We start from the raw sequence: 17,032 nt of genomic DNA, 5'->3' as shown, positions 1-17,032 counted from the left end.
TGTCGCCCGCAGTATGCCGATTTTCCCGTCGCATTTGCAATCACCAGTTTTTTTAAAATTTTCGCATCTTTTTGAACCATTTTGCGTTTCTCGCGTAACCATATATAGATGCTAAAAAGGTTAGATTTTACGCAATTGAAGGAAGTAGTGCATTTATTTATCTTACAACATACATATTATTTATATTTTTAAATATTAGATTATAAAAATAAAAAAAATAGATGGCCACCGATATCGGGCACAGGGTCCAAGGTACCGGTGGTTAGGGTCCCAGAGACAGAAACCTCCTCACAATACGCGCGTATTAAGGAGTACTGCCTTCTGAATCAGTCCCTTGATCCAGCCGCCTAACGAGAGCCTCCTGAGGTGTTGGTCGAGGCTCTTGGCTATTAGACCATTGGCCGTAACGACAATCGGCACAATAACAGCCGTGTCGACAATCGACATCCCACATGGCGACAACCTCGTGTGCTAAGTCAAGATATTTTCATCCCACCACCTCGGAAAGAGTAGTTTTACCCTTTAATATCCGAGCGCAAAAGCCGTTTTTTATCCTCTAGAGCGGCAAAGTGATTTGAATTTAGAACATCGTGTGCAATACTCCATTTGTGACAATCTTGATAAGACTTTTCAAACAAATACATATTAAATAAATACAATACTGCTTAAAATAATTATTCAATTAATTAAGTAATTTTTATTATTGCTTTTACATAGATTTTTAACCTCGTTTAATTTTTAAACTGTGTTTTCAAATAAACGAATTTTAATAGGTACTTCTTTTTAATTTGATACTCATATGTGCGCGCCATTTTGTTTTTTTGCAATTAGTAATTTCCTCGATGAAGTGGGATGAAATGATTATTTTTTTTTGTTTTGAGGTCGATTTTAAACCTCATTACATTTTTAAACTGAGTTTTTGCATAAATAAATTTTAATAGGTCCATCTTTTTAATTTGCGTGTGTGACGTGCGTGCCATTAAATTTTTTTATGTTTAGTAATTTCCTCGATGAGGTGGGATGAAAAGTTACGTGTTGCACTCGAGTGCAAAGATTTTTCACCTTGTGCTCTTTTGATTCCCTCGCTATCGCTCAGGATTCTAATTATTGAAACAGGGAATCAAAAGAGCACAAGGTTAAAAAGCAACTTTGCACTCTTGTATAACAAATAACTATTGTTTCTCTTTCTCAGCTTTCACGAGGTTCTCGTCATGCGATACGGCGACATCGATTATCATCGCACGGCGCGCTAAGCGATCTATCACCACTACATCAGGCTTATTGGCTACAATAGTCCTGTCAGTGATGATATATCGATCCCAGTACAACGTGATATGGTACTTTTCGAGAACTGGGTCGGGCGCATACCTGGGGCCCGATTCTCCTAAGTTAATATTGTCAAAATCGAATAGAAATTGAATCGCAATATGATCGCAATAGCAGTTTTAACCTTATCGGGCATTCTGCTACCAATATAAGACCAATCGTATTCCAATGACATTCGATTGGTTTGCGATGTGTGCGTTCGCGCAGCGGAATGTTGTTGAATTTAAAGATTTTAATTATGCAGATAATTAGTGTAAGACGTCCTATAATTGTGTATGGTAAATAAAAATTTGTGTATGCAGCCATTGTGGAGAAATTCACCAAAAACAGATTCCGCTGGGCGAACGTTGGCGAACGTTGTCCTGGCGGAACTTTTTTTAATCCATAGACTTTAGAAGAAAAGAGATGTGTCCGAAAATTAGTGTGTATTTGTGTATAATTGATTATGAATGAATGAAATTAGTGCATGCATAAACTTTGGAGAAATTCAAGTTTCCGCTACGCGAACGTTTGGCCATTAGCTAGTTTTCATATAAAGCGCTTACATAGAGAGCTGTAGATTTTTACATACGTTGTTTTGAATTTGTTTATATTTGTTTAAAAAACAGATTTAGAAAAAGTCGTATGGTTTAAAAGATAAAAATATAAACGTAAAAAACACTTATTAGGTCTTAGTTCTTAAAGTATGCAGTTTGGGGTCTAGATTTTCACGTTTACACAAACCTTGTAAGTGTCTCCAACATGTTGCCAAGTATCAATGATGTTCCATTAGTAATTAAAAAGTTATAGGATATTTTAACATGAACAGATCACTGTTTACAAAGCAGTCGAATATCACGACGTTCTAAAGGAATTGCATGGTAAAATGTATGCCAATAATTAGTTTAATCATTCAACTATTCACTTGCAAAATTTCATGTCATTAAATTCAGTAATTAAAGAAAGACAATTAAAATATCGAAACCCTACATAATCCGACCAAGTTCGGATTGCTACCAAAAAGCGGCCGTGCCATATGTCTAAGCAACGTTCTTAACTTGGAAGGTTAGTATTTATTAATATGGAACAGTTGCGAACACAAGCGTTAGGAAAAAATAAAACAATTGTATGTCTTGATTGATAAACATTTTTTTAATAATAATGCCACTATAGCAAACAGCTACACGGACGCTTCTTCGGGGCTCTTCATGGCCCCGATGTAGACTTCAATGCGTCCGTATCTTGGCTACGCTTCGGTGACTTGTTTGGAGAAACCGAAGGGTTTGTATGTGCAATTATGGACGAAGTTATCCTTACGAATAACTACCGGAGATATATCGTGAAAGACGGGACGGTTGACATATGTCGGGCATGTCACCATCCGGGTGAGTCTATCAGACATATTATATCTGGTTGTTCTCGTTTGGCTAATGGTGAATATTTGCACAGACATAACCAAGTGGCCAAGATTATCCACCAGCAGCTTGCTCTGCAATACAACCTTGTAGACCTTGAGGTACCGTACTACAGGTATGCGCCCGACCCAGTTCTCGAAAAGGACCATATCACGTTGTACTGGGATCGATCTATCATCACTGACAGGACTATTGTAGCCAATAAGCCTGATATTGTGGTGATAGATCGATTAGCGCGCCGCGCGATGATAGTCGATGTCGCCGTTCCGCATGACGAGAACCTTGTGAAAGCTGAGAAAGAGAAACAAATAAAGTATCTCGACTTAGCGCACGAGGTTGTCGCCATGTGGAGTGTCGACACGGCTGTTGTTGTGCCGATTGTCGTTACGGCCAATGGTTTAATAGCCAAGAGCCTCGACGAACACCTCAGGAGGCTCTCGTTGGGCGGCTGGATCAAGGGACTGATTCAGAAGGCAGTACTCCTTGATACGGCACGTATTGTGAGGAGGTTTCTGTCTCTGGGACCCTAACCACCGGTACCTTGGACCCTGTGCCCGATATCGGTGGCAACCTATTTTTTATATTTTTAAATGTTTTTTTTTTTATATTTAATATTTAAAAATGTAAATCATATGTTAGAAAATAAAAAAAAAAATGCCACTATCTACGATAAAAATAAATCTTCAATTAACAAGTACTTCTATTTAAATATGAGTGTACAAAAATATTTTTATTATTATTACTTACATAAATTACTTAACTACGTGATTAAAAATAACTTTAATAAACGTTACGTATTTTAACTAAAATGTCGTAGATAGTGGCGTTATTATTAAAAAATATTTTTCATTCAAGAAATGCAATTGTTTTATTTTTTCCTAACGCTTGTGTACGCAACTGTACCATATTAATAAATATACTAACCTTCCAAGTTAAGAACGTTGCTTAGACATATGGCACGGCCGCTTTTTTGTACCTATCCGAACTTGGTCGGATTATGTAGGGTTTCGATGCTCCGTCAGTATTATAATTGTCTTTCTTTAATTACTGAATTTAATGACATGAAATTTTGCAAGTGAATAGTTGAATGACTAAACTAATTATTGGCATACATTTTACCATGCAATTACTTTAGAACGTCGTGATATTCGACTGCTTTGTAAACAGTGATCTGTTCATGGTAAAATATCCTATAACTTTTTAATTACTAACGGAATATCATTGATACTTGGCAACATGTTGGAGACACTTACAAGGTTTGTGTAAACGTGAAAAGCTAGACCCCAAACTGCATACTTTAAGAACTAAGACCTAATAAGTGTATTTTACGTTTATATTTTTATCTTTTAAACCCTACGACTTTTTCTAAATCTGTTTTTTAAACAAATATAAACAAATTCAAAACTACGTACGTAAAAATCTACAGCTCTCTACGTAAGCGCTTTATATGAAAACTAGCTAATGGCCAAACGTTCGCGTAGCGGAAACTTGAATTTCTCCGAAGTTTATGCATGCACTGATTGCATTCATACATAATCAATTATACACAAATACACACTAATTTTCGGACACATCTCTTTTCTTCTAAAGTCTATGGATTAAAAAAAGTTCCGCCAGGACAACGTTCGCCAACGTTCGCCCAGCGGAATCTGTTTTTGGTGAATTTCTCCACAATGGCTGCATACACAAATTTTTATTTACCATACACAATTATAGGACGTCTTACACTAATTATCTGCATAATTAAAATCTTTAAATTCAACAACATTCCGCTGCGCGAACGCACACGACAAAATGATTCATTATTGAATGACAGAAAAGGATAAAAACGTTTATTTAAAAGAAAAAATAGCGGAATGCCACATACACGCTTCAATCGTAATCGAGTCGGGATTGGATCTCAGTCGAATCGAGTCGAACGTGAATCGTATGTCGCTTAAGTAAAATTAGGAGAATCGGGCCCCTGTAGTACGGTACCTCAAAGATCTGTAAGTTTGTATTGCAGAGCAAACTGCAGGTGGATGATCTTGGCCACTTGGTTATGTCTGTGCAAATATTCACCGTTAGCCAAACGAGGACAACAAAGAGAGAAAAGAAACGCAATTGAAGGAATATTATTAGGCAACGCCATGGGTGCAAATAGTAGTTCTATAACTCACTAGCTTCTGCCAGCGGTTTCACCCGCATCCCGTGGGAACTACTTCCCGTACCGGGATAAAAAGTAGCCTATAACCTTCCTCGATAAATGGGCTATCTAACACTGAAAGAAATTTTCAAATCGGACCAGTAGTTCCTGAGATTAGCGCGTTCAAACAAACAAACTCTTCAGCTTTATAATATTAGTATAGATACAGGCAAGGCTTATAATAATAAAACGACAAAATTATAAAACTTAATTTATTGAATGTTTTACAAAATCAACAACCTTCACAGTAACACGTTATTGCTAATAATTAACATCTGACCGTCACCGCTTACCTATACAATAGTGACGTCACAACTTGCCGCACTCGGGTAACAGCTTACAACGAGCTTGTGGGAATTACTGGAGACCAATTTAACTAACACGTGGTGTTTACAAGAGTATTGGCAGATATGTAATAGGGTAGTTTCCTAAAAAATAATAATTAGTCCGTCTTGTAGATTGTCCAAAATTAAGCGATACGTATTTTTTCTTTTTTAAATTGGATCAGAACTTGTTAAGATATAGCGTGTTAAAGTTGAGTGTGACGTCACAAGTTGCTACAATTTTCAGGACACTGTGACGTAAAAGGCCCCCACTCCTAATTTTTGAAGCGTATTATCTTTGTCATTTTATGTTTAATTAAAAAAAGAAAAAATACGTATCCAATATTTTTTGATTATCTAAAAAGCGGACTAAATATTATTTCATTATTTCGACCCTGGAAACTACCCTATTATGGCTCAGCAATCAACGAAGACTCAACATCCCAGCATGGAAATACCTATATTTCAATGCAAAACGCTTTAAGGCTCGAGCAGACCGGATGCGTATGCGTAACCACGCGCGTAGTCACGCGCGTCCTGCTTAAAATAATTATTAAAAAAAAAACTGAGTTTTAAATATATAGTTGTGTTAATTCATTTTAGATTTTATTGTCATGTACACAGTGTTGATAATAATTTCAGCACACACACAAGTGATATCTCTTCTACATTCAAAGGGACACTCCCTGTATACAATAAAAGAGGTATTTTATTATTTAAAAAAAAAACATTAAAATTAAGTTTTCCCTCCGAATTAACTATCTATAAAATAAATTATTATGCACGGTTGACCTGTGACCGAAACCTGTATTTTAATACCACAATTTTTTGATAAAATCTTGCCCACTGGGCTAGACTTTATTGCCTAGCGTTAAAATCTTCCTAATATTTTTATTGAACATCAAAAATACGTTTTACGTATTCACACACCAATTTTAAAACATATTTACTTTTTAACCATTGATATACAAAAACCCAAGATGCACACTCAACGTCTCAAAATCGTCCTCACCAAATGAGCGCAACATTCAGAATTTTGCGCTTATTTGCTTTGTCCTAGCCGATCACTTCGGTCGTAAAACTTTATTGCTTTAACTACAGTGCGTTGTAATAACGACTTTAAGCAATTCGCGTAAAGTTGAACTTGCAATAACGTATGCTTGTACCTTATAGAAAGAGACAGAATTAGTTTTCGGGGACACTTTCGAGCGTTACTTTTATTCGAGACTGTGCATCTTGGGTTTTTGTATATCAATGTTTTAACATATCTAGCCCAGCAGTGGGCAGTTGGGCAAGAAACTTCATACACTATTCTGACTGACATCTGACATCGGTCCCGCTGACATTGACAAGCCTAAACCATAGCTCTTGTCAAACCTAAAGTTATAATCCTGCGTCCCGTGAATAGTCCTAATATGTATCCTTAAGTAACTCGGTCGAGTGAAGAACTTATAACAAATATGACATTGGTATTTTTTAAGCCCCGTGTGGGTCTCTAAGTGTCTTTTAAGTTTCCCTTTCGTTATAAAACCTTTCCCGCACTGTTGGCAAATAAAGGGCTTTTCTTTTGAATGCGTGAATAAGTGTAGTTTTAAATAATAGTGTAACTTGAATCCTTTGTTGCATATTTCACAGATGTATTTCTTATCTTCTGGTTTGTCGATATCTGTGATGGCTATCCGGGAGCCGTGGCTCTTCAAGTGTTCCTCTAGATAGTAGAAGTGGTGGAACACTTCGCCACATATGTTGCAGACGCGGGATCGCTCGTCCGTCGGCATGGTGTCGGTCAGCTGGGGGGCGTCGCCCTGTTTGGGTATTTTGCGAGCGTTTTGTAGTACCATTGCGAGAACTTCGCTGCGATTTTCTTCTAGGATTCTGGAATGATGGAAATAAGTATAAAGGTATGATAAAAATACGTGTTATATTAATAGTAGGCTTTAAATTTGAGCAACGAATGTTTGGAATTTGGCTATACAAAAACTTAACAATAGAAAGAAGTCATAGACGACAAAGAGCCAATTAGAAGTTCTCGCTTATAATAACAGCCTAGAAATAACGTGAATACACATCAGTATATCGTTTTTTGTGGTAATAATATCAAATAAACAACAGCAGTTATAAATACAAAGAAAAACTGAGAAAGGTAGTCAACTTTTGTCCAATGATTTCTCCTAGTGGAGTTAGCGAGATAGGCTACTTTAAAAAGAAATAAATAAATAGAAATATTCTTAGGTGGTAATATTTATAAATAGTTCACATGGAGGGTCCATGTGAACTATATGTCAGGCACAGCAAAATAAGTGGGTTAGGAGAGAGGAAGCTCTTATTGGCTATGTAACTTACTTATTATTTTATGACTGAGATTTTAAAGTAGTTAGATAGGCAAATAAGTTATAATTTTATATTTAAGTAAGGATTAAATAATGAAAATTATGATATAAACTGATATTACGAAGTAAATAAATCATATAAAGCAAGATGGTACACTACGGTGGTAAGTTAGTAACACTGGGTTAAGCTCGCTGTTGCGCATAATCTCTGTTTTCGGTGTGTTAAACTGTGTTTATGTGTAATAAAAAAAAATATGAGTAGCCCAAGTAGTTTTCATCCATAGTTAGCAACAGTTTAGCACAGAACCGGGGATTGTCCTTGGGTACATTTCTATAGTGTATACAGGGATAATCGTCGGTTTTGTGTCGCCATTTCATTAAAGTTGTCAAAAGGGCTTCAGCGTGTTGGCTCCGGCCCCACGTTGGCCTCCTGAAAATCCAGGACCTTGTAGTCTCGAGGTCTGGAAGAGACATACAAAATAATAAGTAAGCTGATACTCACAGTCCCTCCCTCTGGTGCGTATTAAGATGCATGCGCACGTGATACCGCGTGTGGAACATGTGCGCGCACACGGGACACTCGTAGCGCAACACAAAGCGAGCCGCGCGGTGTGTCGCCATGTGCGCGGAGAGCTTGCAGGCCGCCGTGAAGCGCGCGCTGCACACCTCGCACACTAGTTCTTTGTCCGGGGAGTGGCGCTTGCGGTGGTACACCTGGAGAAAAAGCTGGTTATTATAAAGGCATAAGGGTATATAATGCGCAATATGAACGCAAATACAAAGCGATCTAAAGGGTTATTTCATACTAGTGCAGAGTCAAAACGCGTCGGATCAAAGCAAAGTCACACAAATGTGTTCGCTCACATTCGGCGACTTGGTTTGAACACAGCCTAATAATGAGGAAACATTTGTTTCTTAATTTGTACCTAAAATGTTTCGGAACTAAAGAACCGATTTGAAAAATTCATTCACATTTGAGAATCAAGACTGTACCCGAGTAACATACACATAGGCTATTGTTATCCGGTACAGGCAGTAATTCCTACAGGACGCAGGTTAAACCGCGGGTAACAGTTAGTTGTTACTTTACTAATAATTTAAATGCAAAAGTAATTATATCTGTCTTGCTTTACACTCAAACTACTAAACGAATATAAATGACATTTACGTACACAGATAGTCCAAAATCAGAAAAAATATCTGGAAACTTAAAAACACGAAAAACCGCAAATATTGAACTCCATTCTACCAAGTCTCTACTCACCATAGTCTCCCTCTTCTTATACTGTTTCCCACATATAGTACACAGATAGGGCTTCGCCCCCGCGTGCGTGGCCTCGTGCTCGGCGCGGGCGGCGGCGTCGTCGCAGGGCTCCAGGCAGTACTGACAGCGGAGCACCCGCGCCTCGCCCGCGTGGGATTGCCGGTGTACTTCTAACATGTTGAGATGAAGGAACCTAGGGAGTGGATTTCTATATGATATCTGTCCATTTAGAGATTGAAAACCACATACGAAAATAATAGTACATAGTATATTTTATTAGGTACTGAGTTTAGTAGCAATGGTAGTTTTATATACTGGTGGTAGTTTTGTAAACAAAGTTTACTGACCATGGTAGGTTTCGTAATACTATGGTAGTTTTTGTAGACCTATAGTAGTTGTAAAAATTGATCTGATTCATCATGGTAGTTTTTGTACAACTATGGTAGTTTTAAGACTGATGGTGCCTTCCAACATGTTCAGCTGAAAGAACCTGGATAGAGGTAGTTCTCACAAGATGATGTGGGTGCTAGCAGAAAATAAGAATATCTTATACGGTCTGATCTCTAGAACTACTGGTCAGATTTGAAAATTTCTTTCAGTTTCAAATAGCCCATTTATCGAGGAAGTCTATAGTCTACTTGTTATGACTCTAGACACTAGTGTCGCGAGTGTATACACTTACTTCTGGTTGCAGTACTCGCAGGCGTGAGGCCGCTTCTGATGTTTGCGTCGCGGCTTCTCTTCTGAACTCTTCGCTTTGGATAACTTCGATTTCATCTTAGATTTCTTCTTTGCTGGCCTAAAAAAGAATTTTCATAAAAATAATAGAATTGAGAACCTCCTCCTTTTTGGGAAGTCGGTTACAAGACTTCAAGTTTTGTGGTGGCCTAGTGGGTAAAGAACCAACCTCTCAAGTATTAGTGTGTTGGATTCCAGGTCAGACAAGTACCAATGCAACTTTTCTAAGTTTGTATGTACTGACTAAGTATATCTTGGACACCAATGACTGTGTTTCGGATGGCACGTTAAACTGTAAGTCCCGGCTGTCATTGAACATCCTTGGCAGTCGTTACGGGTAGTCAGAAGCCAGTAAGTCTGACACCAGTCTAACCAAAGGGTATTGGGTTGCCCGGGTAACTGTGTTGAGGAGGTCAGATAGGCAGTCGTTCCTTGTGGCACACTGGTACTCAGCTGCATGCGGTTAGACTGGAAGCCGACACCAACATAGTTGGGAGAAGGCTCGGCGGATGATATAAGGTGGTGTACTCACTTGGTATCGCCGTCGTCTTCAGCCGCGGGGATATCAGTTGGCTGATCTTCAGCCGTTTCTGTTTCAGGCTCCACCTTTGTGTCCTCGCCTTTATCTAGTATAAATTATATTGAGTGTGATTAAACAATGCTAGTTTTAAGATATTTATGGTAGATTTTATAACAGAGTTAATTAGCTATGGTAGTTTCATTGTTCGATTGCAATATCATTTGCCGTAGCATTTTTTGTATAACCGTTGTAGTTAATAAAAAGAAGTTGGGTAACCAGGGTAGGTTTTGGAATAACATGGTAGTTTTTGTTTACCTATGTTAGTTTTAAAAACTGATTACTCATGGTAGTTTTTGAACGCCTAGGGTAGTATTCAAAATTAAATTATAAGTTGTGGTCGTTTTTGTGTATAGATCTACAGAAGTGTTCAAGACTGCTCGTTGGTCATGGTTATTTTTGCATACCTATACTAGTTTTAAAAATCGAGCTGATTCTTCATGGTAGTTTTAAAAACCAAGCTGATTAGTCATGGTAGTTTTTGTCTACCCATGGTAGTTTCCACTAACCTGTCTGATGAGTCAGCACATGCCTATGCATTTTACTCGACGTTATAAACCCTCTTCCACACATATAACACTTGTAGGGCCTCTCTCCCGTGTGAGTCCTCGCGTGTACGCGCATATACGACGCACTGGACACTCGCTTGTGACACACGGGGCACGTTCGGCCACTGCCCCCACCAGCCCCACCAGCCCCGCGACGTGGGGGCGAGGACGGCGGGGGGGAGGGGGGAGCTGCCCACGTGTTGGAGGGGAAGTAGTCCTCGTCTGAGGTGCTGGAAGGAATTGTTCATCATCAGACAAGTGCTAACTAAAGGAACGCCAATTGTCCCGGTCTTGGACAGAAACAAAAACTAAAAAGCAAAAACGAAAATGCATTTGAAATTATTATTCGTTTTAAGTTGTGTATCATCATCCTCCGAGCCTTTTCCCAATCATGTTGGGGTCGGCTTCTAACCGGATTCAGCTGAGTACCAGTGCTTTACAAGAAGCGACTGCCTATCTGACCTCCTCAACCCAGTTACCCGGGCAACCCGATACCCCTTGGTTAAACTGGTGTCAGACTTCTGAATTATTTTTTATAATTAATGTAAATGTGAAATAAAATATGATTTGTAATAATCTTCACGTGTAGCGAATTTTGATGAACCTTGGCCGTTATAAATAAAAAATAAAGGCAGAACAAGATGTAGGCTACTTTTTATCCGACTATGGGAAGTAGTTCCTATCCCACAGAAAGCGCTTCTCAATAAAAGAGGATTCTGCCACTAAAATAAGCAACCTCAAAAAAAATTACATCAGCTACATCAACTCACCTATCCTCCCCTTTAACATCAAACGCATCCGCCGCATCTCCGTCATCCCCCACCTCATCCCCATCCCCTCCCATCCCTGCCATCCCCCCCTCATCATCCGACACCTCCTGCTTAACCTTCACCTCGAGGTCAGAGTCCAGCTTGACGTTCTCTATGACTATGTCTATTTTGTCTATTTTCGGCACCAAATCTTTTTGATCCTCGTCTTGAGACTGAAATTATTAAAAAATAAGGTTAAAAAGCTGAAAAAGTAGTAAATAATTGGGTTAATCTATAAAACAATGAAAAAAAAACGGTCAAAAAATCACGTTTGTTGTATGCGAGCCCCCCAAAATATTTATTTTATTCTAGTTTTCAGTATTTGTTGTTATATCGGCAACAGAAATACATCATTTGTGAAAATTTCAACTCTCTAACTATAATTTTTCATGATATAGAGCCTGGTGACAGACGGACGGACAGAGGAGCGAAAACAATAGGGTCCCGTTTTACCCTTTGGGTATGGAACCCAAAAAGTGGTGGCCTAGTGGGTAAAGAACCAACCTCTCAAATATGAGTGTGTTCGATCCCAGGTCAGGCAAGTACCAATGCAACTTTTCTAAGTTTGTATGTACTTTCTAAGTATATCTTGGACACCAATGGCTGATAAAAGAGTAAAGAAAAACATCTTGAGGAAACCTGGACTATAAAGTCTGAAATCAGCAACTCGCATTGAGCAAGCGTGGTGATTAACGCTCAATCCTTCTCCGTGTGAGAGGAGGCCGCAGCCCAGCAGTGGGACGATAAAAAGGCTGTAACTTAATCTTTATTTTATCTTTTAAATACCAACCGTCGCCGTCGACGCTGGATGCAGGTCGCCTCCAACAGGTATCTGTGGAGATCTAAGGGGGAGGCCTATGTTCAGCAGTGGACGTCCGCCGCCTGAGATGATAATGATGATGATGATTTAATACTGACCTCTTGCTTGACCCTGGAGTCTATGACAGGCACTTCGTAAGGACCGACGCCCTGCTCCCAGAGTCCGGCAGACATGTCCGGTTTATTGTCCGGCCCTTCCATTTTGCAGTCCGGTTCATCCGGTTGGTCGGCTGTGCGGAGTTGCTCCTCTAATTCTTTTAGATATGGGAGAATTGCGTTGTAATCTGTTAATGAGAAAATATAATGAAAATAAACTATGGAATCGGGAAGGAACGTTAAATTGGTGGGTCCCGGCTGTCATATCTCTCGAACATCTTTGGCAGTCGTTACGGGTAGTCAGAAGCCAGTAAGTCTGACAATCAGTCTTACCAATAGTGGGGTGCAAAGATAACTGGGTTGAGGAGGTCAGATAGACAGTCGCTTCTTGTGGCACACTGGTACTCGGCTGCATCCGGTTAGACTGGCCGACCCCAACATAGTTGGGCAAGAAGTTGGTCACCTATCCACGCCAAGCGTTGCTTGGCTTTCGGTTCTGTGTGGTTACTACTTAGCCACGAGCCACCGAATAATTACATACACATATAAAATGACAGATTGACATATAGAATGAGTATACAAAACATACCATATGGTTCCCCTTCTAATTTATCTTCTGGATGAGTTTTATCAAAGTGTGCGGTCAACAGCTCAAATCTGTAACAAAAAGTATATTTTAAACTACTTATAGTGCATAGTCCACAAAGTAGATACATAGCTTAAAGTACACAAGTACACAGTACACAGAGTACATACCGTGAGTATATCTTGAAGCAGATGCGACACTGGTAGCGCTGAGCGAGGTGTATACGCTTGTTGTGTCGTCCGAGCTTGTACACAGTACACAGTACACAAGTACACAGTACACAGAGTACATACCGTGAGTATATCTTGAAGCAGATGCGACACTGGTAGCGCTGAGCGAGGTGTATACGCTTGTTGTGTCGTCCGAGCTTGTACACAGTACACAGTACACAAGTACACAGTACACAGAGTACATACCGTGAGTATATCTTGAAGCAGATGCGACACTGGTAGCGCTGAGCGAGGTGTATACGCTTGTTGTGTCGTCCGAGCTTGTACACAGTACACAGTACACAGAGTACATACCGTGAGTATATCTTGAAGCAGATGCGACACTGGTAGCGCTGAGCGAGGTGTATACGCTTGTTGTGTCGTCCGAGCTTGTACACAGTACACAGTACACAAGTACACAGTACACAGAGTACATACCGTGAGTATATCTTGAAGCAGATGCGACACTGGTAGCGCTGAGCGAGGTGTATACGCTTGTTGTGTCGTCCGAGCTTGCTCGCTGTGATGAATGACTGGCCGCAGGCACTGCAAGTGTAGGGCTTCTCGTCTGAAATGTGTGTTTGTGTGTTTAAATAAATGGCCATAACAGTTGGGGTCTGATTCTGCTAATGTAATAATGTGACAATAAATTGCATAACAATGTAAATTCAATAGCAGTTCCTTATCGGGCATTCTAATTTAAGACTGATTGTATTCCAATGTCATTTCATTGGTGTGGCATTTAGTCTATAGGGTAGTTTGCTCTACAATATATTGCAATGCGTGGCTCCGTTGGTAGAAGCTAGTTCATAATTTTCTAAGAAATAGGAAACATTTTTGCTGTAGCCAAAGGCTCCGAAAGTATAAGTAAGGCTGATTTGAAAAATTCTTTCACTGTTGGAAAACTATACTCTTCCCGAGTAACATAGACCATATTTGATCCCGGTACGGGCAGTAGTTCCCACGTAATGCTAGTGCAACAGTGAGAAAACTGCTAGTTTATAAACATTAGGTAGGTATTTACCTGTATGAGATCTAACATGTAGTTTCAAGTAGTAACTCAAAGTAAACTGCTTCTGACACGCAAAGCATTTGTATATTTTCTCTAAATTGTTCATTTCTGTCTCGTCCATACTGTTTTCTTTGCCATTCATATTATTTACACTGTCTTCGGTACTTTTATCTGTATTTCCTCCATTTGAGAGTTCTGTAGTTGCGTTGTTAGAAATAGTATTTTCTGTGTTCGAATCTGTCTGTCCGTCTGTCTGCTCTATACTATTATTAACATCTACATTTTGTTCAGAATTATTGATTCCGTTACTTATAACTTCTGAAGCCTTCTCGTTCCCAATATAACCGTCCTCCGGCTTAATTTCAATATCATCGAAATTCTCCTTCTTAACCTTAATCAATTTTTTTAACTTCTTCTTCTCTTTTTTAATTTGTTTCTTCTTAAATTGATTTCTTAAACGTAGTCTGTAGCTCGTCATTCTATTTTTATGTACGGTGACATGTTGATCTAATTCGTGTAACGCAGTGTAGCTAATATTACAAATAGAACAACCGTAGAACTTGAACGATGAATCCATTATTTTTTCCGAACAATAAGTACTTTTTTGACCACTTTTCTCTTTCTTTTTTCTCCGAGCCACTGGTTTCGGTTCCACCACACTTTCCGGTACCGTCTTACTCTTGTCTTCTTCAATTGGTTCGGTACTTTGTGTTGGTACATTGTTTTGGTACGGTTCCTGTGGGTAACTGTTGTTGACGTAGTTGGCGTTGTTGTGGTACGCTTGGTACATGGACTGTAGCTTGTTAGGGTACGGATACGTTGGAGCAGGGTACGGATTGTACGTTGGGTACTCGTAGGAACTGAGCGGGTCGACGTCCATGTTACCCTGTAATGTAGCTCCTGTGTGGTTCATTTTGAAGACCTGCAATAGTTATTAAATATTGTATTTTTGTGTACATAACATAACATGCATATAAAAGATTTTTAAGTTACAGAAATGTGTTTTTAGTTTAAAGTTTCTATAAGTGATGATGACTTGTCATTGGCGGCCTGTTAACTAAGCCTTCCCATCAAAAACTCATAGGAACAGGTGAATGGGGCGTTTGGTGGGCTGTCTTTTGTTTTTGATGTTCAAAAATTCCTGATTTTCCAGCCTAGTTTGAATGAACGTTTTTGAGTTTGAGTTAATAATCTAGATTTCCGCCTATTTTGATGCAAAATGTATAGCAATCTATTTAGGCATTGAAGAGTGTGATATATTTGTTTATACACGACTCACATTCTACATACTGGACTGTTTGTCCTGTCAGTAATTTTAAGGATGTTTACTTTCACTAATAATACATGTATGACATAAACAAATTACAAATTCACTCTGTTTTGTGGTGTGAGAGACATAATGTGAACTACAGTGTGTCAATAAAATACTGTACTTATTTATCTGTAATAAGAAATTAGGGCTACAAATATGATGTTGTTTTCTTGTTTATAGTACATAAACACAACAATAAAGTGGAATACAATTTGGTAGGTATATTAGTTAAAACTGTTGTAGGTCCCAATTTAACACCATTTACAATGATTGTGGTATTTTTTAATGAAAACACTAAAGATAGATAATATTATATCTCTACGGATACTGATAGCGAGACGTCACAGCGAGAACTGCTCGCATTCCGAGCGACCAACTTAATATTATTCCAAAACAACGTGTTTTCCAGCACCTGTACACTCAACTATATGTAAACAAGACATAAAAATACGCTTTTTCACCACTTTTAAAGCTAAAACGGCGTATGAAACGACACAGAACGTCGTTCCACGTACTAATCGATACTCTACGCGTAAAAAACTTACCTGATGTTGAAGCGAAGAGCACAAAAAAACACTTTTTTTACACGATTCACAAATTAGTTTTTAACGAAGAAATACATTGTTTTCCGCCGTCGAAACTCTTCCAGTAACTCGTTCATCGTACGCGCCATGTAATGCACTCTTTGAATAACAAGAAAAATACTATTTAGAGTTTAATAAGTCAATTATAACAAAAGAATATTCAATTCGTAAATTCACATTTTTTTTCTCGCGTGACTAGGTAAACTGCCATGGCCGTCAGCTTAGTGTTGCCAATTTATATTTTAATTTACCACTCTCCTATATAAAATTAACATCGAAGCTTGGTCCAAAAACAATAGTTTTATGTATGTAGTAGGTGAACGTTGATTTTAAACAAAGTTCAAAGTATAATCACTGTAAATATGTATCAATGAGTGAGTAAATGGGTTAAAAGGAAAAATAAAATAAATATGTATCTCAAAGATCGAAACCGTGCTCAGAAGCAAATAATGTTGAATAAGCATTAGTTATAAGAATTTGTTTATTAGAATGGTTTAACTCATGTAAAATTTACCTATATATCAGGAAAAAATTCTGTTTCTAGTAACATTATTTACTGCTGTCAATCTGCCAAGGTCATCATAATTTACGTTCCGCTTTACGTTGAGTATCGCTTTGTAACAATAAACTGTACAACATAAATACTATGCCGTTATCAAAATGTTTCAAAATCATTACAATAAAACAAATCTTAAATTAATTAAAGTAGTAAATAAGTAATGATTTCTAAACTGCTATTTAAAAAGTCAACCAAATAAAAATTATTTCGTCCATATTTTGATATCTATCGATATCTAAATGCATAGCATCATCCTGCCTGTACGGCCTTCTCACTCGTGATTTGATGATTTTCTTACTAAGTTATAGAGAATCTTAAGTAGTACCTTCATTTAAGTATTTGCATAACATGCACCAAACCC

The 17,032-nt window shown here is 38.4% G+C and overlaps 2 protein-coding genes across 2 annotated transcripts in view; one reads left to right on the top strand and one right to left on the bottom strand.

Annotated features, from left to right (window-relative positions):
* Positions 1–17,032, top strand: part of LOC126056156 (uncharacterized) — a 52,642-nt gene that overhangs the window by 327 nt on the left and 35,283 nt on the right. The gene's annotated exons all lie outside the window — the stretch shown is intronic.
* Positions 5,104–16,372, bottom strand: LOC110382692 (zinc finger protein Xfin). Its single transcript, XM_064043035.1, has 12 exons — positions 16,074–16,372; positions 14,229–15,138; positions 13,643–13,772; positions 12,999–13,066; positions 12,413–12,597; positions 11,456–11,667; positions 10,647–10,915; positions 10,093–10,186; positions 9,505–9,621; positions 8,823–9,015; positions 8,061–8,272; positions 5,104–7,103 (listed from the first exon to the last, which is right to left on the bottom strand). Exons 2-12 carry the CDS (start codon positions 15,127–15,129, stop codon positions 6,530–6,532), a joined length of 2,955 nt encoding a protein of 984 aa, XP_063899105.1. The 5' UTR covers positions 15,130–15,138; positions 16,074–16,372; the 3' UTR covers positions 5,104–6,529.

This window comes from Helicoverpa armigera, chromosome 30, assembly GCF_030705265.1.
Source record: "Helicoverpa armigera isolate CAAS_96S chromosome 30, ASM3070526v1, whole genome shotgun sequence".
Lineage (NCBI taxonomy): Eukaryota > Metazoa > Arthropoda > Insecta > Lepidoptera > Noctuidae > Helicoverpa > Helicoverpa armigera.
The sequence above is the reverse complement of the archived record's forward strand: the minus strand, read 5'-3'. Positions and strand labels throughout refer to the sequence as shown.

Excerpts from the sequence above, each read along its gene's own strand:
- LOC110382692 (XM_064043035.1), bottom strand. The coding sequence starts at position 15,129 with ATGAACCACACAGGAGCTACATTACAGGGTAACATGGACGTCGACCCG. Across the intron at positions 13,067-13,642 it reads TGCTTCAAGATATACTCACG|ATTTGAGCTGTTGACCGCAC; the intron begins GTATGTACTCTG and ends TTTTTGTTACAG. Across the intron at positions 7,104-8,060 it reads ACGCACCAGAGGGAGGGACT|AATCCTAGAAGAAAATCGCA; the intron begins GTGAGTATCAGC and ends CCATCATTCCAG.